The sequence below is a fragment of the Hesperophylax consimilis genome, chromosome 21 (genome assembly GCF_061612785.1).
Source record: "Hesperophylax consimilis isolate HC1 chromosome 21, BYU_Hcon_1.0, whole genome shotgun sequence".
Classification (NCBI taxonomy): Eukaryota; Metazoa; Arthropoda; class Insecta; order Trichoptera; family Limnephilidae; genus Hesperophylax; species Hesperophylax consimilis.
The window spans coordinates 26,497,619-26,520,224 of NC_142856.1; the positions used below are offsets into that span (position 1 = coordinate 26,497,619).

General features: G+C 37.6%; 1 protein-coding gene across 1 annotated transcript in view; it reads right to left on the reverse strand.

The window, feature by feature from the left end:
* The window catches only part of LOC149413809 (bridge-like lipid transfer protein family member 3B), a 74,017-nt gene that overhangs the window by 24,826 nt on the left and 26,585 nt on the right, over positions 1-22,606 (reverse strand). The window contains exons 7-22 of the mRNA XM_089644742.1: positions 20,845-21,028; positions 19,764-19,890; positions 18,473-18,557; positions 17,074-17,167; positions 16,764-16,864; positions 16,067-16,205; positions 15,530-15,717; positions 14,923-15,127; positions 14,127-14,305; positions 11,575-11,725; positions 9,524-9,704; positions 8,607-8,752; positions 7,705-7,992; positions 7,169-7,406; positions 6,243-6,363; positions 5,028-5,162 (exon numbers count right to left, since the gene is read on the reverse strand). Coding sequence (XP_089500868.1) covers positions 5,028-5,162; positions 6,243-6,363; positions 7,169-7,406; positions 7,705-7,992; positions 8,607-8,752; positions 9,524-9,704; positions 11,575-11,725; positions 14,127-14,305; positions 14,923-15,127; positions 15,530-15,717; positions 16,067-16,205; positions 16,764-16,864; positions 17,074-17,167; positions 18,473-18,557; positions 19,764-19,890; positions 20,845-21,028 — 2,562 coding nt within the window. The remainder of the gene's footprint in view (positions 1-5,027; positions 5,163-6,242; positions 6,364-7,168; positions 7,407-7,704; positions 7,993-8,606; positions 8,753-9,523; positions 9,705-11,574; positions 11,726-14,126; positions 14,306-14,922; positions 15,128-15,529; positions 15,718-16,066; positions 16,206-16,763; positions 16,865-17,073; positions 17,168-18,472; positions 18,558-19,763; positions 19,891-20,844; positions 21,029-22,606) is intronic.

A 22,606-nucleotide genomic window follows, 5' to 3' on the forward strand; every position in this document is an offset into this window, starting at 1 on the left:
GGTCCAATGACTCCGCCGGACCATAAACCGCACCAAACAGTCACACGTTGAGGATAGAGAGGCTTTTCAACAATAACTCTTGGGTTTTCCGAGCCCCAGATGCGACAATTTTGCTTGTTGACGAAGCCACCGAGGAGGAAATGGGCCTCATGACTCAAGATGATTTGCATTTGATTCACTGAAGTGAATTTTAATAATTTCAATGCGTTGTTGAAGCGTGTATCGTTCCATTTTTATTAATGGCGTAGTTTCTACTTGTCAAATGTCAAAAAATGACAGCTTCAAAAGTAACATCTACCGAAATAGCGGGCTATTCAAAATAACATCTCTTATTGGAAAACCTTGTACATTTGTCTAATAAAATGTGTGTTTTCTTGTTTTCAGTATTTTTAGTTCAATGTTTCGATTATATATTATTCAACAGTTCTATTTTATTGCAAAGCGGAAATATTCCGAACTTCTGACAGTTAATGTTTAGGTTTTCATATTTACGCTAGCGAGTAGACTACACTCTGTAAACTTATTACAGAACAAAACAAACAGAAACTCACGCGACAGTTGCTAGAATACACAGAGAACTAACTAAAATATCCTAAAAAAACATTCTCTAAATAATATAAATGTTGCTTTCCGCGTCTGTCTGTTTGTGCGCTTGTTCTTCTAAACTACAGATTTTGATAGGGTTTTCACTATCATTTAGAGAGTTTCTTCCGGAAGGTTTATATATATTTGATACATGCATATTATATTTATAGAAAGTAGAGAGAAGTCGAAGTTTTGAAATATAATATAATATTAACTCGTCAGTACTTTCATCAAATTTGTTCAGTTTGCAATGTTTTCTGTGTAATTCAAATGCGCTATATACACCTTATTTTTTTATTTTCTGTAAAAACAAATACTGTTTTAGAAACTAGATAAAATTATCTATCTGTCGTATGCATTTAAAGTAAACATTAACATTTCTAAATAATAAAATTTTAATGTCAAACATGAAAATGTTGTCAAAAACGCTAACCACATTTTTACTTAATTTTTTATTTCAATCATAGAAAAATTGAGAAAACACATTCGTTTAGTTTGGGGAATTTGTAAGAAAACTGTACCTTTACTTTTATCTCGTTCATATAATAAAAAAAATAATAACTATTTTTTAAATTTACTGATTGTTACAATAGCGGCACGAAATATAAATTATCATTTTGGCTATTTTTGGCATGATAGAAAAAAAGATATAAATACTTTTACAAAATATGGACACCCGGTCATATATGACCCTCAAAAGCTGGAGGGGTTAATCCTTATCGAATTAAATATTCACAACCTCAAAACATTACTCCGAACCATTCATAATCCATACCAACGCCGGGTACACGTCAGCCAGTAATTAATAATGAACCCTGGTGATTGGTAAAATTTTCAGCTCTAGCAAGCCATATGGCATTATGGTAACTGTGTGTGAAATAGTAAGATAAACCAACCCGTTGGAGTACAAAGCTTGGTGCTTAAAAGACACGACTACCGGTGGATTATAGTTGATTTTTTTATTTAAACTAGTAAAAATAATGGCAGATTACAATAGTAGTTACCGGATAATCGAGCGGCGGAATACTGAGAGAACAGTTACTGCATTTGAACACCGTGCCTTTTGTTTATACACCTATCACATGTGTAATAATATATTAGTTTGCTGATTGTATGTGGTTATTGATGGGTTACTAAGCTCAATGTTGTTGGCATCCTAAAGGGGAACAAAATAGTCTCCAAAAACATGAAAACATAATAATGTATGTAGTAATTATAATAACAGATGATATAAACACTGCATTTCCATTCTCAAATACAGGATTTACATCGAGGCATCTTACAACACTTACAACAGAACAATCAACTCCGAGTTTCACTAACCTGCATTTTTAAATCCAGTGAATATGTATGCAAATAAAGATATCAATATTATTTTATGCCATTCATTCGAATGACTCAAACTTCGTAAATACAGTATGTACATATTTATCAAATGCAAAATATTTTTTTTTCTAGACATTACATATTTATTGTACCTTTCAGACCTGAATTAAAACTGGCATAAATAAATAAAAAAATTGATGATTGTAAACTTGTAATTGTCTACTTTTTTTTCTCAATATTTAAGATGTTATTGCTACCTTTATTTAAAGCAGGGGCGGGGAACCTTTTCGTTACCGGGGGCCACATTGATGATTGTAGTACCACCCGCAGGCCGCACTTAGATTTTGGTAGCGGAGTGGGTTTCAGAATCCTCGATGTATTATTATAACCTCATTTTACCAAGTACCGATTTCATTTTATTTTTATGTCACACCTTACAGAAATTCTTCGAAAAAAAAAGGAAAATGCGTGATTAAATATCATGTTCACAAATGAGTCTACGATTAAAAATTTATAACTGCACTCGGAATGCAAGAATGGTTTCCATTGAGTTGTGACTATAGAACACGAAAATGGTTTCCTACGATTTTTGCAGCACATAGTATGCAGCTAGAATTTTAAAACTGCACTTCACTCTCGAGAATGATTTCCTTCTTAAATGCGTCTGCAGATGAAACAACAATTGTAGTTTTATCTGAAAGAGAGTCATTTAGCATGTAGCCGCTCATTATCGGCAGGACTGCCAGACGACTGCAACTTAGCTGTTTTAGCACAATCTCATCTTAATATTTCTCTTATAATTCTTGTAACTTTTTCTCTTTATCTTAATAAAATTATAGCAGCAACACCAATCGGCAGAGATGAGATGTAGTCCAGTTATATAACTAACAACATTTACGCACTCGAATACTGCCTACTAACACTGTATGCCTGGACATTGGGGGTCTAAAATAATTTTTATAAAAAGTAGCTTCTTTTATAAATAAAATATTAGTCTTGACGTGTACAGTGAAGGAGGAACCATCTGTTTCCTTAGAACGCCGTGGGAAAGTGGTGGGCAACCTCCAATGTAGGCGAGTCCCCAGTTTAATAATTAGCAATTAGTAAAATAATAAGAAATTAAATAAAATTAAAAAAGGATGATGGATCGTCTATTCATTTATAACTAAACTGCTTCCTAGTAACGTAGGTGCAAACGTAAGTATCAGTTTTCTAACAAGGCATTTCTAAAAATGTATCTGAAACACCTTGAAAGAAAACCGTTCTCGCCGAGCCGAACCACAAATTACGAGAAGGGAAAGAAGCACCAGGTAAAACGCTATTTACGGTTTGTCGTTCCATTCCCATAACTTGTGGTTCGGAAATGTATATGCAGCATAAAAAAAAGGTTATTACGTATTACATTACAGTGAAACTCGCGAAGTTCCCATTTAAGAAATTTTCATACTCAAGAAGTTTGGTTTTCGGTCCCTCGAGAACTGAATTTGAAAAATAGTCAAATTTATCCCACATGTAAGGTTTTCCCACTTAGGAAGTTTTTAAGAGAGTTTCACGTACCTATATTAAAACCTTACTTCCTAGATTCCTGTGGACTGTGTTTAAACGTAGTAAGACAATGTGATATAACATAAATAAAGGATTAATAAGATTGCCAAGTTTGATTAGGTAACCGGATAAAACAGAACAGTGCCAAAACAGATGATAAAAGAATATGTAAGTGTTCAGTTTAGCGATGAGTCATTCATGAGCGAGCCGTACAATTGAGCTAGCTCTTTTTGATGAGTCGTATTCGTACGACTCCCGTTATTTGTAAGACAAATTCCAAACAAAACTCATTTATCTACAGATCCACACACTTTTTTAACTTAAATTATAACCATATTGACATATTTAACTCGACTTTACGCGACATAAAACAAAAACTCAATAATCAACAAAACTCAAACTAGTTCTTTGCCTCTTAATCCTTATCCTATATTTCCCCCTCCTCCCCCCCACCCTCCTTTATTTTAATATTTTTAATATTTCCTAACTAAACAAGAAATTAATTTAAGAGAACATCTCTATGCCATTGTACACCATTGTAACACCATTAACTATTCATCAGTGGAAAGTTCATAATTGGCATAATTAATAATATTATTATTGTATCATTATATAATTACAGATTTGCTGTCAACTTTTCCAAATAAATAAATAAATAAATAAATAAATAAATAAATAAACCGTACCACGACTCAATTGAACAGTTACTCTTTTTTATCAAGAGATATTTTAGAAAAGCAGCGCCACTAAAATTATCCAAGTATTAATTGTTATTATATTTTCAGAATCGTGAATGGTGTCTGACAGTCCGACATCTGGACTCGAACAGATGTACCTCCACCTACTAAGTACTTAGTGTCTTATTTTTCTCGTGGTACGAGTCTGTGCACCGGTACCAAAATTCGTACAATCATACATACGCTGGGAGCTGGGAGCCATATCGGGGGGGGCCGTAGCAGGGGAGCGGTAACGTGGGAGCTGTATCGAGTGAGTCATATTGGGCGAGGACAGTATTCTCATACGCTCTGTGCTCGCGGCTCATGTTCAATTGAGCCGTCGTTCAATTGAGCCGTCATTCAATTGAGCCGTCGTTCAATTGAGCCGTCGTTCAATTGAGCCGTCGTTCAATTGAGCCGTCGTTCAATTGAGCCGTCGTTCAATTGAGCCGTCGTTCAATTGAGCCGTCGTTCAATTGAGCCGTCGTTCAATTGAGCCGTCGTTCAATTGAGCCGTCGTTCAATTGAGCCGTCGTTCAATTGAGCCGTCGTTCAATTAAGCCGTCGTTCAATTGAGCCGTCGTTCAATTGAGTCGACTCTTTGAGCCATACGAAAATATTGAGCTGGTACCGTGGCTCCCGCTCTTAATAAAATGAGTCATGACCCATCGTTAATTCGGTTAGGTTTGTTATTTTATTTCTTTTTATTAAAATTTCTGCTTTGTCAGTGTTTTATTTTGTCATGGAACCGTTTGAATATATGTACATAATATTATAACATTAATTTTAGCTGTATGACATATAATTAAATTTGGATATGCTTAAAATAGAAAGAAATGTTTTCATTGAACTGACCTGAAGCTCGTCCCAGGGTATAGAGGGGCAATCTTCAGCGGCGACGTCTCCCACATTTACAGAGACCCTCGAGTAGAAGCCCTGCGAGATCTGGAGCACTTCCACGTGGTGGAGTTTAAAGGTGGACATGGATACCTGCATTCAAAAGTTAACGGTTTAGTTGAGAAAAACTCGCCAAATGCCTGGGATGTTTAGTAGAAAAGTTTCTAAATTGTATAATGCCATTCAACTAGCCAGAAACTCCCTTCTAGAGACTGATGCATGTGTACTATGTGTAGTGATTTATAAGGATGAAAAAATAAAAAAGCACTAATATCCATTCATATTTTTAGTATCAAAAAATAAACAACCACAATTCAAAAGTGGAATTCTGGTGTGGTTATATAAAAATACATAAAAAAAGGAAAGGTGTTTGATTTTAGGTGAGAGAAAGAGATGTTTTTCTACAAACGCTTGTTCCTCTAATGCGTAGGATGTATTGACTTTTTCCTTCCCAATTCATGGGTCCAATTCTCCGTCCATCCGGGAAAAGGTCCCACCAGGGTCAATGATGGTCAATCAGAGTCCACTGTGCCAGTATATATTCGCCTTAAAATCCAATCCCGCAACTTGTTTCCGTGAGAGGAAAGAATTATCTCCTATATAGTCAAAGGCCCCACAAGCATGTATTGCTTGTGAAATAATCAATTGAAACTATCATCAGCAGCTCCCTTCACTTCATCACAGTGGAATCCATCAATACTCCTTCAATATCCTTGTTTCTAACCACGCATGTTTCTTTCCACATTAAATTCAGTTACAATCCACGTAACTCTCAGGCGATACACCGATCCCAAGATTTATCACAAAAAACAATTCATCCCACTTTGGGCAAAACAAAATTAATTACTTAAACTCCGATCAATAAGGATTCCAAAATCCTCCCCAAAAACTCGCCACAGTTCAAAAACGTCAAAGCACGTCTGCGGCCATCTTGACCCTTTTCGCGTTTTCGTCCCATCAGTGCTGCCAACTGCATTGCCTTTGCGTATTATAAAGGCGCATCCACATAATAAAGTGACTACGTTACAACACGGGTAGGAACCCAACGTATTTGTCCACTTACCATAAAGAAAAGAGTAGGCTTCAAAAGACCAACTGCATTCCCTTCAGAAGGAAGATTAAATTTAAGAAAAAGAAATTATTTTGTTAGGTTTAGATAGGAGCCAAAATTACCAAGTCCCTCCGCCTGCAGGAGCTGGCTATGGAGCGCTCGCTGGGAGATGAAGACTGCTCCACCACTTCAGTGGCCACCTCCACGGCCCCCTCGCCCATGTTGGCCGTGCCGTCCCAAAGTCTGGTAAGCAACAAATATTAATTATTTCATCATATATGAATTTTTAGTAGAAAGATATATTCACACGATTTTTTTCAAGTCATTATAAAATGCATCCAAGTGGCCTTATGATTTTATGCATGATTTTCCAATGTGTGTCATTTATATTATTTTTAAATGAAATAGAGGGAAACTGTAAACTGCTTTTCTAAAATCGGTATAAACAGTCTATTTGTTTTCTTTTCTTTAAAGGATTGGTTTTAAAATTTTCATAGATACTGAAAGTATTAAGTTGGAAAGAGTACTTCTATCTGACATAAATCCAAAAAGGTAAGGTGATATTAATAGAGGTTTTAAAAATATAAAAAGTTTGTCGCAGATTTTTTTGTAGGCTTTCAAAGAGTTTAGGTATGGTGGATTGAATACGTATTGGTCTATAATTACAAACATAACAAATTTTCCACTTATCAGGGAAATTTCCACTAGATAAAGAGAGATTAAAAAGTTTGATTAATAGAAGAGTAATTAGTTATAAACACTCTTTGATAAATATTGTAGGGATATTATCCGGTCCCGCAGATTTGAATCTAGGGATTTAATTTTAGTTATTACATCAGAGAGACTTGGTACACTGTGAAAGATCGAGAGTTTCATCGAGAGTTGTTGTTGGAATAGGAGCATTATTTGAGTCAGCTGAATAAATTTAAAATAGAATTTAAATTTTATTTTGGAATGTTATTAAAATGAATAAAGTGATTGAATTGAAAAACCTGAAACTTTAGGTTTCTACCCATAAATCTGTACGTATATATTGAAGCAAACTAACTTGAAAGCAGCATCCTGAATATCAGTTTGTGCTAGTTGCACCATGACGTATCTCTCGCTGTCTGAGCTGGCCACGGACACGGCATCCCACTGGTCGGTGGCTGAGGGCGTGGCGGCATTGCTGCCCGGCGACTGTCCGGATGTGTTCTGCTGCTGTGGCTGCGACTGCTCCGATGGCTTCACGGCCGCCTCCAGCGTTGACATGAGCGACGTGAGGCCGCGACGCATTGACGTTATACCTAAAATTAGATTTGTCCACATTACGAAATTTTGTGTTATACTATGTCCATACACAGGGAAATGGGGAATTTTTAAAATGATAACATCTTAAAAGATGACCGGTCAGTGAGTTGACATCGTGTTTGGGTCGCACCCAGGCATAGTGTGTTCAATTCCTCGGCTGGCAAAGTCCTCCATCACAACGTAGTAGGAGATTTTCAAATATTATCAGGTTATTCGTAACCCGGGAATGTTCATCTTTCTTTAAAATAAAACAAAAGTGTTCCTCTGACTAATGTGCGGGTAAATGTAACTTACTTGCGTTAATATTAGCTATATTGGGCATAGTCTCTTTGGGCAGCGAATTAGGCGGTTCCACCACAGTCTTCCCATTCTTCCAGTCTGCCTCGGACGGCGGCCGCGTCTGACCGCCAGTGGCTTCTCTTTCGCTGGCCGGGCCTGGCGGCTGGTGATTAGGGTGAAGTGAGTTGCTCTTGGGGGCGGCGATGCTAGGTAGAGAGGCCGTCAGGGTGGAGTGGCGCTCCAGTGAGCTCTGCGACAGAATGATGGAGGAGCCATTGGGTTGGAAGCAGAGAGTGCCTGAACCTGAGAAGATACAGAAGAAAAGAAATAAGAATGAGAACTAATAATCCGCTCTCTCTCGGAAGACGTGGACCTTACTAAACCGCATCCGGTGCAGTCACAGTTGCTGTACCCATATGATGGACAAATGGGGCCTAAAGGATTCTAAATTGTGTTAGTACTCAAACAACGGACCACATCGTAGAAGAATGTCTCCTTCATCAGTTCCCCGGAGGCACATCTGTGCTGAACCAAGTGACTCCCTAAGCCGTTGACTACCTGGATAATCTCAGCATCCCACTCTGACCTCCACCACTCGAAGAAGAAGAAATAAGAATGAGGATGTTGATTATTGTGAAACAAACAGTGAGTCAGTAGAAATAGTTTAACATGAAAAATCGGTACACGAAATAATATTCTGATCCTAAAAAAATGCTTTGTAAATGCATATATTTGTTTTCCTTTAACACAAAACAAATGCATAAAAAAAATGGGAGAAGCAACTCTTGAGGCTGTCTCTGTGGAAGGAGGCCGCCAAAGTAGTGCAAACAGCGCCTGGAAGCGCTTTGTTGAGGTGACCGAATAGAACAAGAAGAAAATAAGATGAGACTGCAATACAAACATAATAACATGCATACCAGTATTATTCTGGTGCAGATCCAGAAGGCTGGAAGAGTCTGGAAGAACACTGTCCAGGTCCCTGGAGGACTCCTTGCCGGGGCAGCAGGAGGGAAGCACCAGCGTTATCTCCACCTGCGGGATGATGCATCCCATCACCATGTTCCTGGGGATGATAAATATATTATAATCATTATAAAATATAGAAGTTAATCCTTCAGGCCTCGGAAGGAAATTACTAGCCACAAACATCATATTCCATTTGAGGCGCTTAGAGGGACAGATCTTACCCAGAGTTTTCATACATTATAAAAGTATGTTTATCTTTTACTTTATTTTTTTTTTTTTTTTTTTTTATATTTACTCCACACAGGAGGCCCTGAAGAAAATAATTTCCCTCAGGGCCTATGTCATCTTTGGGGATGCTGTGTGGAGGGTCTTTTTGTGGAGAGGAAGGAGTGAACATGGGTCTTGAAGAGTCCCATGTTGTAGGAGGGAGGAAACACAGAGGCCGGCAGTTCGTTCCACAGCCGAGCTGTTGAACTTAAGAACGAATCGTAGAAGCGACCCGTTCTCATGTGACAAGTGTCAACTGTGTACAAATGTTGGGCGAAAATGCGAAAGAAAAATAATTATTCTTGTTAAAAATTATTTATATTTTTATATTGAATAAATGACATAAAATATGATGTGAAAGTTTTCTTATTAATTCCCTAAAGAAAGGGAATATATTTCAAAATATAAAATAACGACAAAATCTCAATCGTTTTGAACGTGCTAGAGTGCTACGATAAAAAAATTCGACATTATTGAATTGATGTTATAGCTGAAGATTATTGTTTTTTTCATTAAATCAATTTTTGTAACGCAATTTCAGGAGTTTTTCAGTTAAACTTTAGCTTTTTCACTTTTAGCACACTGCCACTGCTTCACATACTTTGGTTTGGCCCTGGGGCCGGCTACCCTGGCCGCGTCCAGCGTCAGGAAGGCGGCCAGCTCCGTTAGGCGCTCGGCCAGTCTCAGCACCAGCAGGTACTGGTAGTGGTTCAGCTGAAGGGACACCAGCTGTGAGCAGTGCCCTATGACCTGGAGATCGGCCTCCGTATCCAGCCGCAGCTCTGCAAATTAGAAATATCTAAATAAAGGTGCAGGAGTTTGAATTGTGTGTCGTGCCTCGCTACTAATAAATCAGTGATGTATGATAGTGAGACATGGAACTTGCAGGGAAGGAAGTATTTCACCATCCTCTTGTTAGCTTACCCATAGGATAACATATATATTTGATTCATTTCTTATAAAGTCCGAGTTTACTGTTCGGTACTTGAACCAATGAATAGTGGCAATACATCAGATGAGTAAGCTGAGTTTTCTAGTATTCAATTATTTATTTATTAAGAGATGGTGAAAGTGCTGAGTGCTGTAGAGATGAGATCTTGGGGCATGTTAAAAATAATGAGATCCGGCACAAACTGAAGAAAAGAATGGGTACGGCACAAACTGACTCATGAAAGTCGTTCTCTCTCCTTCTGTATCACTGTGAGATATATACATATTATGATGGTGTTTAAATCTATCACTGAAATGGTATCTCTGAACTATGCGTCCCAGAAAACACTGGTCTGAGGCAGTCAACTCTTAGATCAGCAACATCATCAGCTGTAGGCAGACTGATGGAACCTAAGTGCAAGCCAAATACTAAGTTTGGTGATCGCGCTTTCGGTGTATCTGGGCCGAAGGCTTGGAATAAACTCCCTCCGGAACTAAGATCCATAACAAGTCCAACAGAATTCAGGTCTAAACTAAAAACTTACCTTTTTAAGCTGTCATACCCTTAAATTAAATATACCATTCCTGAGATAAAGTCCAGTTGTATCCAATTTTCCAATTATGTCCTAAATCCTGTATCTAAATTTCGCTAATAAACAATTATTTAATGTAAATTAAGTGTTAATCTCAAGTGACCTACCAGGTAAGTATTGTACTGTATATTATTTCCATATATAGTTAGTAATAACATAGATCATTGTAGAAATGTATTTTATATTTGTACAGCGCCCTTGAGGTGATTTTGCACAAAAACGGCGCTATACAAATCATCCAAATATTATTATTATTATTAGGGAGTGTGGCGAACCCATCGCTCAGGGAATGGAAACACGACCTCCAATAGCCATCCCAAGCCAAAGGTGTGAGCTGCCGTGCTCAGGCTGAATGACCCGGAGAACAGGCATTTGCTCATTTGTAATATTATAATTAGAGTGTCTTTCACTTTCTTTCAAAAACAGCATTTCATTTTGGGATAGGTTACAAAAAGTGGGAATCTATTGGAAAATTGATGTCAACCGAGAATATTTCTAGATAAATCATGAATCTGGCAGATCATTTAATGCGATGCAATACGTAGTAATGCAAAATCATGTGTTTTTGGTTTGAAAATTTGGTCGCATAGAAGTGTTTCAGATGCTTTAATTAAATACTGCGAGTAGAATACATGTTGGCCTTTGAAATAATCGAGTACATATTTTTTTAGATAAGTCTTTTTACAAGCCCAGAAAAAAATAATGTATAAGGCCTATGAAAACTGCTTTAAAGTTCAAAATCTTATTACGAACCCATTTTCGGTTATGGTTTTATTGTATAATGTGGCGAGTTAAGTTATTTATAAAATGATCGAAAAACATTTAAATATTTGTGCCTGAACATCCACAAAATAAAATAAAAGGCACTTTTGGCCATGTTTTTTTCTTGCATAAATCAAAACAGATGGATGGTGTTAAGCGGGAATTTAAGCCTTATCGCCATCTACGTAAGGTGTGTTAATGATAGCGGCTCGATTCAAAATATTACACGACGTAGTGCATCGCCTTAAAGTAACTTGACGACAACTTAAATCTCAGAATACCCCAGGCGTTAATATACACTATATTGATGTGCGGAATTTGCTGAATCGGCGCTCAGCATTCCGATAAATAAATAAATAAAAATTACCGTCTTCCAATTTAGATTGAGGAGAAGATTTGTCCTGTGAATTTCTATCAGCAAATCTTTTGGGATTGCTGTTCTCGGAATAACTGTTCATCGAGCTGTTCATGCTCTTGGAACTCTTGATGGAGCTCTGATCATCCATGTTCATGTAAACCTGCAAAACAAATTTAAAGTCAAAAATTAAATTATCTATTAAATTATATAAATTGTGTATTAAATCATGTGCTTAAAATTCACATAGAACTACCATATTGTTTGGGTAATTTTAAACTATTTCGATTCATTGAAATTTTTCAAATGGTTCAATCCCGTTAATTGATCATTCTCGGCTCCTCTCGGCTTCTAATCAAATTGTGATCAGCTGTCAAGCATAACAGCATGACCGTGATAAAAATGATAAATAAAGTCATGCAAAATGATGAAACAAAAACTAGATTATGTAGGTTAGGTTTTTTTCATCGCTTTTGACTCATATCACTTTTTAAAGGTTTGTTGAATTGTCACTGTGTTGAGTTATCACAAAACCGCTATGCTTGAGAACTGATCACAATTTGATGAAAAGCTGGAACGGGCCGAAAACGGGAATAACAGGTATAACGGGAACCTTTCAAACATAAAAATGGCATTAATTGCCATAGACATATGAATATTAATATTTTAATATTTGAAACTGTTATTTCGTGGTGGAATTCCATTATAAATATATATAAAGGACACAATTTTAAACTTTTTTCCACTTGTTTTTATTTGACCCCTCAATGTAATTTGCCTATGTATATAAACCTTAGTTTAAGACAAAATTGTACCAGTCTGAAGATGGCCCTAACAGGCTGAAACCGGTCACGGTCAAATTAAAACAAGTGGAAAAAAGTTTAAAATTGTGTTCTTTATATATATTTATATGAATATTAGTAGACCTGCCCTAAGTGATTAAAAGCGTATTATCCCCACTCCCCATACCGGTTCCATTGGAACCGGCTGTGCTCGCGTATGGCCTCAAGTGAAATTTGAAAACGTGACGTCATCATTCTTGTGCGAACTATGGTCGAGGCATCATCGGTTCATTTTACGAAATAACACGGCAAAATGTTGACTTGTACTATGAAAACTTGTAAAAATAGATGTGAAAAAGAGAATAAACCCAATTGTCGTATTACATTCCATATATAAGCATTATTTTACTTTATTTTAAGCATATTCACATCGTATAATATAGATCAGTTTTAGAAACATATACTATCACATCGAGAAACGTCTGGACGCGAAACACAAAGCTGGTTGGTTGCTGGGAAGTAAATTATGAACATTTATAAAAGTGTCTTAACTAAATACTTAAACGAAATATTCGACTCTGAAAATAGAACCGAATTTTTTTGCCGAATTTGGACTTCGCAAATTTGTTCATAACGTGGCGAGTAATTTGCGCTCCCATGTAAAAATGTCTATTTATTCAAAAGCAGATTTTACTTTTAAGAAGTAAATGGTGATATTATAATGCGAGATGCCTATTTACTGTCAGATTGATTTATTGACGAATCACAGTCAGCTTTACCCTCTTCGTTCTTCAACAGTTGATTTTACCCCTCGCCATTATCTTCTCGTCTATTAATTCCTATGTCTGTGTTAATTGCAATCAAATGTGACAAACATTGTATCAGCTAACACGGGGGTCGGCAGATTTTGAGTGAGAAGGGCCAAGTTGTGTTGGGGGATTTCAACATATTTATAATACATATTATACATATAACTTTAATAAATTAAAAGATATTTGCGTTAAAGCCTACATGTAGACAATACCATACTTGATAAAGTGATGTTTTTATTTTTGTCCTAATGACTCAATACAAAGGACTATCCCATCAAAACCAACTAACTAACTAACCAACACGCCGTTCGCATCATATATTATCCTTACCCTCCTTTCTTCGCTCATTCGCTCTACATGCCCAAACCATCTAAGCGTCACTTTCTTAATCTTACTCACTACGCCTTGTACTCTTTGCGGATCTCCACATTTCTCACACGATCATACATGGTTTTTCATTGGGATCTCAAAACAATCAAAACCATGGTTTCAATAATTCCCCGATTTCTCCAAAGAAAGAAATTTCCTCACTTATTTGAATGAGGATTGGAAATTGTTCCGTTCCTTCTCACCTCTTTAGAATTCACGTCCTTGACTTCTCAGATTATACATTCTGTGGTCTAGAAGTGGGAACTTTAGATCACATATTTTTGGCTGTCCCTCTCTAAACAAATATCCTCTCTTCTATCAAGCCTTATCTAAAATTGCCTCCCGTCCAATCAACATCTCATCTCTTCTAAGTCTGAATTCGACTCCAATCTTCCATATAATTTTGAAATTTTTGGGTGAAAGCCGGAAACGTTTGGAAAAAATGAACTAGTAGAGATAATATCCAAAGAAAAAGTAAATGTACAAGGTCGACACTGCAACTGCAGTGCTTTGTACCGCTCGTGGGCACAATTTTTCAACACTGCAAATGCACGGGTCCTGCCCCTCGGGGTTAAAGAAAGTGAAATGAATGGACTATTACCCATAGAGTGAAGGGCACAGCATCAAGCAGCGGTGTGGGTTTGTGTGGGCTGGCTCTCGCCCCACAAAAGTCAGCCCAAACTGGCTCTAGCCGCACACACCAAACACTTCGAGGCTGCCCCCAAAGGGCACGAGTTCTTAGGGCCTCCTTTCCCGTGGGCAGCGAGGACTTGTCATCGTCTGAAATATTAAACAACAATCAATTAATTTCATTGAAAACTCAATTACAAACAAGTCTTCTTTACATAGGACAGACAGTATAAAATAATTTTAAGTCTAAAATATTTTTTTTATAAACAACAGCTGTATCAGAAAAAAATATTATACTATCTCGTTGGTTTATGTATTACAGTATTTAAAACAAATGATATGTATTAATAAAAAATATAATATTAACTCGTCTTTATTAATTTAACATTGAAAGGTTTTACTTTGATGATATTTTATTGTCTATGAAAGTGGGCTCTCCAGATGGATGATCAAGGATAAAAATGGTTGGAAACAGGCCAATAGAGCATTGCTCAACAAACCACTTGGCTAATCGGTGCGTCAGATTGATCAATCAATGGCCTTAGAAGATAACCCAAAATGTCGTTGGACAAATTTTATGCTTTCAACTAGTTAAAATAATATAGTTACTGAGAGTAGTTTATTGAATTCTGTAAGTCTAAACATAAGCTTTAGAGCGCACAGTTTACACCAGGGCTGTGTAAGCGGGTTCCCTACAAAGCGTTGGACCATCGCGGTGATATAGGACTAAAAACCAGGGGTTGGAGAAAGGAAGATATGAATATTACCAGTGGCATGCCTCAGCATAGTATCGGTGCAGCAGGGCGAGGAGAGCAGAGCGGAGGATGTGAGGGCGGCCAGGCAGCCGGCCAGCTCCGTGGCGCCCCCGGCCGGGCCCCGGCTGTTGGTTACCGTGGCGCGGGAAACCTGCGCCTGCAGAGATCGTGGCCGATCTTTCTGGGAGGGGAAATCTTTGCCCGCGTCCACAATCACCTGCAAAATTAACATCATTGAACCAAATGTAAAAGTTATTTCCAAAAGGTGCACTATCACCTGCAAAATAAATAGATGAAAACCATAGAATGAATCAAGAACTAAATGCAAGAGGTATTTTCAGAGGGTTGCAACACAAAGAGTGAGAGAGAGAGACAGTGAGATATATTAATTATAAAAGATTTTAGTCGAAATCAAAGGCACTTGATTTGCTATGAAAGGTGTTATTATTGCTTCAAGAATCCATAGACACAAAAAGAAACCATGTAATTTATTTATTATTTATTTGAAGGGTTCAGTGGATGATTCCTCTGACGCCAAAGACAACATCTTTAAAGGAAAAGATGGTTTACACTGCCACATGGGGTTAATATTAGAGAATTGAGAAGTATCAGCGCTCACCCTAGGCATGATGGCTTCCACATTGATGTCCACATAGGCCAGGTCCGAGTCCCCGGCCTCGCTGGATGCCTGCGTGGCCTGCAGACAGCTCAGCAGGTTCAGTATGAAAGAGTTGCACCACAGACAGCTGGCCAGATCAAACAGCACCCTGGTGGGGTTTACCTGGATAAACAGCTTCGGGGGAGGCACTAAGAAAAAAAAACAAATTCAATATTGTTAAAATAGCAACTGGATGTACGCAATTTGTATTATAAAAATACATAATCTCCAACATCAAGCAGTAACCAAGCTGGTTCAAAATAATTATTTATTTTACATTTTTGGAACTTAACATGAGACGCAGTTGACCATATACAAGGTGTCCGGAAACTGATGAGTCAACATCACATTGGGTGTCGATTTTGTGCATTAAAAATACATTAAAAAATAAAACATTTACTCCAAAAGGAAAAAGAGGCATGTCTTTCAAAAACACACAAATTACAACAATTGTATTAATTGAGCAAACTGTTGTATTGATTCCTGAAGATAGCGTACCTGGAAAGTGGATGTCACCAGGGTAGTAGAAGTGCGTAAACTCAACATGAAGAGCTCTGACTTCATCAGGTAAGGAAAATCTGTCCCGGTCGCTGCAGATAAAGGCTTTCGGTACCTCTTTCATCCCCCCGGTCGATACCTGGATAGATTCAGAATATTAGATTTTGAAAAGAAATTTTAAATTTTAAAAAAAACTCGTCATTTGTGCAAAAAGGATGAACTTGGAGTTTTTGAATGCCATCTACGAATGCGTAGATTATATACTTGATTTATGAACCTTATGAGACTGGATTTATGGCAGTAGTCACTAATATACTTAAATCGTTCAGTAATCGGATACTTGCACATCCCTGTGGAAAAAAGGCCTTACATGCAGTTCTGAAGATTATTTTTATTTTTTGGGAGGAGACTGCAACCATTCAGTTTTACAGATTACCCGTCTCACTATGTAATTAATATTCATACACGCCTGTTAATTTTGATGTGGTAAAGCCGGCCTTGAGCCTGGTTTAAAACCGTTTTTATCAAACAAACGCCATGGTAATTTTCATCGTTTTGACCTTACACGCCGCGTAATATTTACACCACTTTTTTTTAGTAAGGCTGTACGTGTTTAGCTCATATTTGAAGAATAAAAGGGCTGATTCAAATGTATATAATCCGATACTTATAAGAGAGCTTCACTTTAAATATCTACCTTGTAGAGAGTGTAATCTTCTAGACGGAGAATCACGCAGGTGGTCATTAATTTTGCCAGTTGTTGAAGAACCATTTTCCTGGCCGGAGAACTGCTGCTTTCTGAAAAGAAGAATATGTAAATTGTCAACCTTTTTATTAAAGACAAATTAGATAGGTATTTTTTATATCCTTCCCTGCTCACTTCAACCTCACAACATACCCCATTTGGGGATGGATCTTGTGCGGAATTCATATATTTTTTTTGAATACTGTAAATTTTTAACTAAGTGGATGCTCAGTTTGACTGATGAAAGCGGCTTAAAACTTACGAGGTTGCGTAGAAACGTTGTGCGGTGAGGATGGAGGGGTGGCCTGGCGTTGGGGGTCCATTGGAAGATCTGCGTGGTCTTCAGAGGGAAGTTTCTATTCAAACAAGTTAAAAAAATGTTAAATAAAGTTATGATTTACAAAATAACTTCACTAAAAAGTACACAAGGTTTTGCCCTCTTACTTACTTCTTACTAAACAATTTAATTTAATTTAACAGAACACAATATGTATGCATATGAGGCCATGAATCCAGGGAATTCTCGGCATTTTCAGGAATACCACAGGGGTCAAACTTGGGACCTCTTCTATTCTTGATATTAATAGATGACATTCAAGAGTGCACCCAAAGTACCACTTGCTTGCTTTTTGCTGACGATCTTAAACTGCTCAGGATGATATCCGACATTCAAGATTGTTTTATGGTGCTGCTAAATGATACCTCTAGGTCTCTTGACATTTTCAACATTGGCCTTGAAGATTTCAAAAGTTTTTTTAGGCAAGAACTCTAAAATATTGGTTATTGTAAAATGTTTCATTTAAAGCTTTTTATATTTCATGTGTATTGTAATAGGATTGCATCAATCTGTAATGCACACAAATAAAAAAAATAAAAAATAAAAATATGGAACAAACAATATACAGGGATGAATCCGACAGACTCTAGCCAGCGATTCCTGAGCGTATTCAAAGTAAAACATGTAGATGTCATTTTTGTCGCCGGTGATATTTTTTTTCAAAGTCAAAAACTTGCCAGTCACAAGTGGCACGTGATATGCACTATCCCTTACAGTCCAATTGCTGTGGAAATATGAATTGCTGTTCGTCTATCAGATACTTTGTGATACTTCCTCTATGTAATTAAAATAAATACCACTATTAAAAATACCATCTCCAATAACTTGCAATGCACAGTGTTTTTAATATTATGCGCTCTGCAAGCAAAACCGTATACAAAATTCCCTAAGTAATAATCACTAAAGAGACCTACTTGCCGGGAAAGTAAGTATAGTCCTGTATAATATAAATAATATCACACTCATTGTACATATAGTTTTATGTTATTGACTGATGATCTGGTGGATGCAATCTGTGTTACTTGATAGCATTTTTTTCAATTTTCACATTGCGCCAGCTGATTATATTTTTGTAATAACTAATAACTTACCCTTTTTTTTGCAATACTCTACCATAAGCAGTTTCCCAGAATAACTAGTTATTTTCAGAGAAATGATTTTTTAATAGTATCCTAAGGATAATGCTGGCAAACAAAAGTTATTTGCAACTTGGTTAAAAAAACTGTTAAATATAGTGTGTTTACAGTGGTTTAAAAATTAGATAAAAAATAAAATGTTCACTGAATGGTTTGATAGATTGTCTACAGTTAAATTGAGTACTCACTTGTGGCTCCAAAAGAGAAAGCAGATTGCCCCGGAATGTGGAGAGAGCCTGGCTGAGCCACTGTGTGTGTGGGGCGGCAGATTCCCTAGTTAATCAAATACTATGTAAATTATATGTTTATATAGTTAAGAAAAGCATTTACGAATAAAGTAGAGTGTAAAGTAAGGCCCTTCTTCCACAGGGATACGCAAGTATCCGATACTTATGTCGTGTACATACGTCGCAAACAACCTGTCACGTATAGTCCGTACACGTTGCTATTGAAATCACCACCAGTCCAACGTAAATGTCTCGAAATGTAAAAAGTAATGCTTCGAATTGCTATAGCTGTCTTTTATATATCCTGTCTTTCTTTGTTGACTATTGACATTCTTAGCATTGATCTAAAGCACTCGCATTGTCACAAAATGTCTGACACAAGTGATGTCATATTGAGTTATTTAAGTCTCAATGACGTGAGTGGCAATGACCTCGTCCGGCTGGTCGCGGGAGACTGACGTTGCCGACGAGTTTATACAATCACAGCAACGTATGTCGGTGTACGAACCTTCGCGCAATGTTGAATCGGTAATATTCAATCGTTGAGTATTGGATACTTGCATATCCCTGTGGACGAGAGGCCTAAAATTAAGTTAATACATAGACAAATTTTAAAATGTTTAAATAACAAGATATTGGCAGTAAAGCTTCTCATGCCAGAAGAAATATCGTATGTGAAATAATTTTTGCATAACCTCCCTATTTAACCCTTCAACAGCGGGTGACGCACACACATGTGATTTGGAAAGTCAAGCTCACAGCGCGCGTCTGTCACATGCATCTGGTATTGACCAATATTGGGCAAGTGGTACTGAACTATGGCTTTTTTTTCATATTGATATCTGTTGAAATATGCGAAAAAAACGGTGACCCGATAAATCATCACAATGATAATTCATCGCATCTTTAAAAAGTTATATAAAGTCATGGAAAGTGATGAAACAAAAACTTTATTAACTGTGTTAAGTAGGTTAGGTTGGGTTAGGTTAAAAAAAATAATTTCATCGTTTCTAATGACTTTATATTACTTTTTAAAAGTGGGTTGAATTGTCAATGTGTTGAGTTATCATGAAACCGAAAAAAAAACATATTAAAATAGCAATTAACATAGTAAATTAAAATTGTCTAAATCGACACAGGGTGGATGACCGACCTAATTTTTTGAGCAGTGTACTGCTTGAGGTAATACATAAATCACCAAGGACATATTTATATCTTTCTTCCAGAAGTTAGACAGTAAAGGATTACAGACCTGTAACCAGGCCAGTGGTTCCTATTTGCGGACGCCAGGTGATAGGGATAGTAGTCAAACTGTAGCCTCTGAAGAGAGACCTGCAGGGCGGCCCCGGCCGTCAGGTGCGGGTGGGAGGATCTGCCCGCTGAAAGGAATCATGTAGGTCAAGGATTGAAATGAATTGTCAAATTCTATCAGAAGATGAGTCTTTCATCGCACTGCTAGAATGCCTAGTTTCCGCCGAAAATAGATCTACAATGTGCCAGCGGTAAAATGGCACGTTGCGCACTATGTGCTAGTAAGGAGAAACATTCCTTGGTTAGGAATAACCACACAATATTTGAAAAACTACTACATTTACTAACTAGCATCATTAACTAAGTAACCAGCACGCTGTTTCTCTCAGAGGTATTCAAGATAATCAATGGCCATACGTCTAGTGAATTCCTAAGAAAAATTGATAAACTACAGAACAAACACACACATGAGACGAGGAAAAGAAATGAATTGAGACTCCCCTTCAGGAAAAAAGCACAGTCAAAAGTCATTGATGTACGGAGCGTTGAAGATATTTGGAGAGCTACCAGAAGAAATAAAATCAGAAGAAAACATAAAAACATTTAAAATTAAATTACGAAAATATGTGATTGATTCATTTTAAATGTGTTACTATATTTATATGTATATGTATATAAGGATTGTATTAGGACATAGATAACTATGTACCTACTTAAAATACCGCAATAAAACAATAATAAACTAAACAACTCGGTCTTGGGACACATTCCTTGCTTCATTCACATTCATACATCTTCTCAAACATACCTTCTGTTTTTCTGAATCTTGATATGGCCCGACTCAAGTATCTGGTGGCATCAACATGAGCCGAAAATATTGTTTCTGCAATTATGAAGGACTTGCAGAGGAATTAAACCCACAACGCCACAGTGGGACGCATTTATCCATTCAGTTAGTAATCGTTAGCCATTTGAAAGTTTTATTTAATATATGGGCACTGCCTGGTCTAGATTTTGTGATGCAGATTGTTACAGCTGTTCTAAGAGACAATGACAAATATGTTTTTTATAGTAATACTTACGTCCCGGGTCGTCGCAGAGATGCAGGTCTATCTTCTGCGACAGGAAATGGTAGGAGGTCTCGGTGACGTCGTGCGCGGCAAACAGTTTGGCCAGCGGGTCGGTGTTCTTGGCCGCCTTAGTCACGACCGCGGCGCCTCCGCTGCGGCCGGTCTGGTAAATCTGGGCCAGGTACTCAGGCAGTGTCTGGAAGGGAATCGAATAACTAATAAAATGAACTGTTGCAATGAAATTTATGAAAACTCAATGAAAATTATGACATTTAAAATTTAGGTGCAAAGTGCCCATAAAAATTATTTTTAGCTCCTTCCTTATTTTTTTTTTGGCTAACCAAATAATTAAATGTAAAATTACACTAATAATGTAAATAGCATTGCCTTAGAAGGGAAACCAGTTAAAAATATATATAAAACAACTCCCATAATACTTTTTTCTTCATTTATTCAACGGACTTGAGAAAAATGGAAGTAACCTCGTATTTAGGTATGTTAAAACAAATGGGGCTCAAAGTTTGGTAGGGTCACGGAGACGCATTTTTTGCTGGGAAAAATGTGTCACTCATCAAATACCGTGTAATGCCACTGTTGCATTCCATCAGCAACACTACCAATAGTCCTACTCCTAGCGTCCACGAGTGGTCTCTTAAGCCCCGCGAGCCCTGGGCAATGTGGCCAATGGCAATACCATCAGCCATAGCAGATAGGAGAGGATGAATGGCGAATCTCCGGCGCCATAAAACCGGAACCCCCCAGCTAAGGGATGGAAACCCCTACAGAAAAACCCTGGCCCTCCTGGTAGGGGGTTGGGCGAGAGGCTAATAACCTCTCCCTGTAAAAGCAACGCTATTACGAATCCTAACACAGAGCCTCGGACAACAACTGAACTTAGGAAAAGACCCGGCAAACGAAATAAGGACTTGAAAATAGCTACCTGGAACGCAAGGACGCTGTATAGAAGTGGAGCCCTAGGAGAGATCACTAGGGAGATGACGAAATATAAAATTGACATAATGGCGGTGCAAGAAACCAGATGGATAGGATCTGAGCCATTTGACACAAGAACGCATACGATACTGCATAGTGGAAATGAAAGACATCATAAATTCGGAGTGGCCTTCATTGTGGACCGGAAAATGGGAAAATGCATATTAGACTTTAAACCCATCAATGAAAGAATGTGCAGCTTACGCATAAAAACGAAATTTTTCAATGTAACATTGATCAACGTACATGCTGAAACGGAAGATAAAGAGGACATAATGAAAGATACATACTATCAGAAACTCGAACAGGTCTACGACACATTACCATCGAACGACATTAAGATGGTAATTGGGGACTTTAACGCCAAGATAGGACAGGATCCTCTGCTCCAACACATTACAGGAATGAACAGTCTACACAAGCACGCTAATAATAACGGAACCCGAGTGATTGATTTCGCAGAATCAAGAAACCTAATAGTGGCCTCGACTCAATTCCCAAGAAAAGACATACACAAACGGACCTGGACGTCGCCAGATGGTAGACACCATAACCAAATTGATCATGTCCTGATAGAAAGAAGGGGGGCAACGAGCATCACAAACGTAAGGACGTATAGGGGTGCCAACTGTGATTCAGACCACTACATGGTGGTGGCCACCTATAGGAGCCGAATTGCAATCAACAGGACACGAAAATCACCAACTATTCCAAAAATCAATACGGAAGCTCTAAAAACACCAGAAGGCAAAGAGCAGTATCACAACGCCCTTTTAAATAG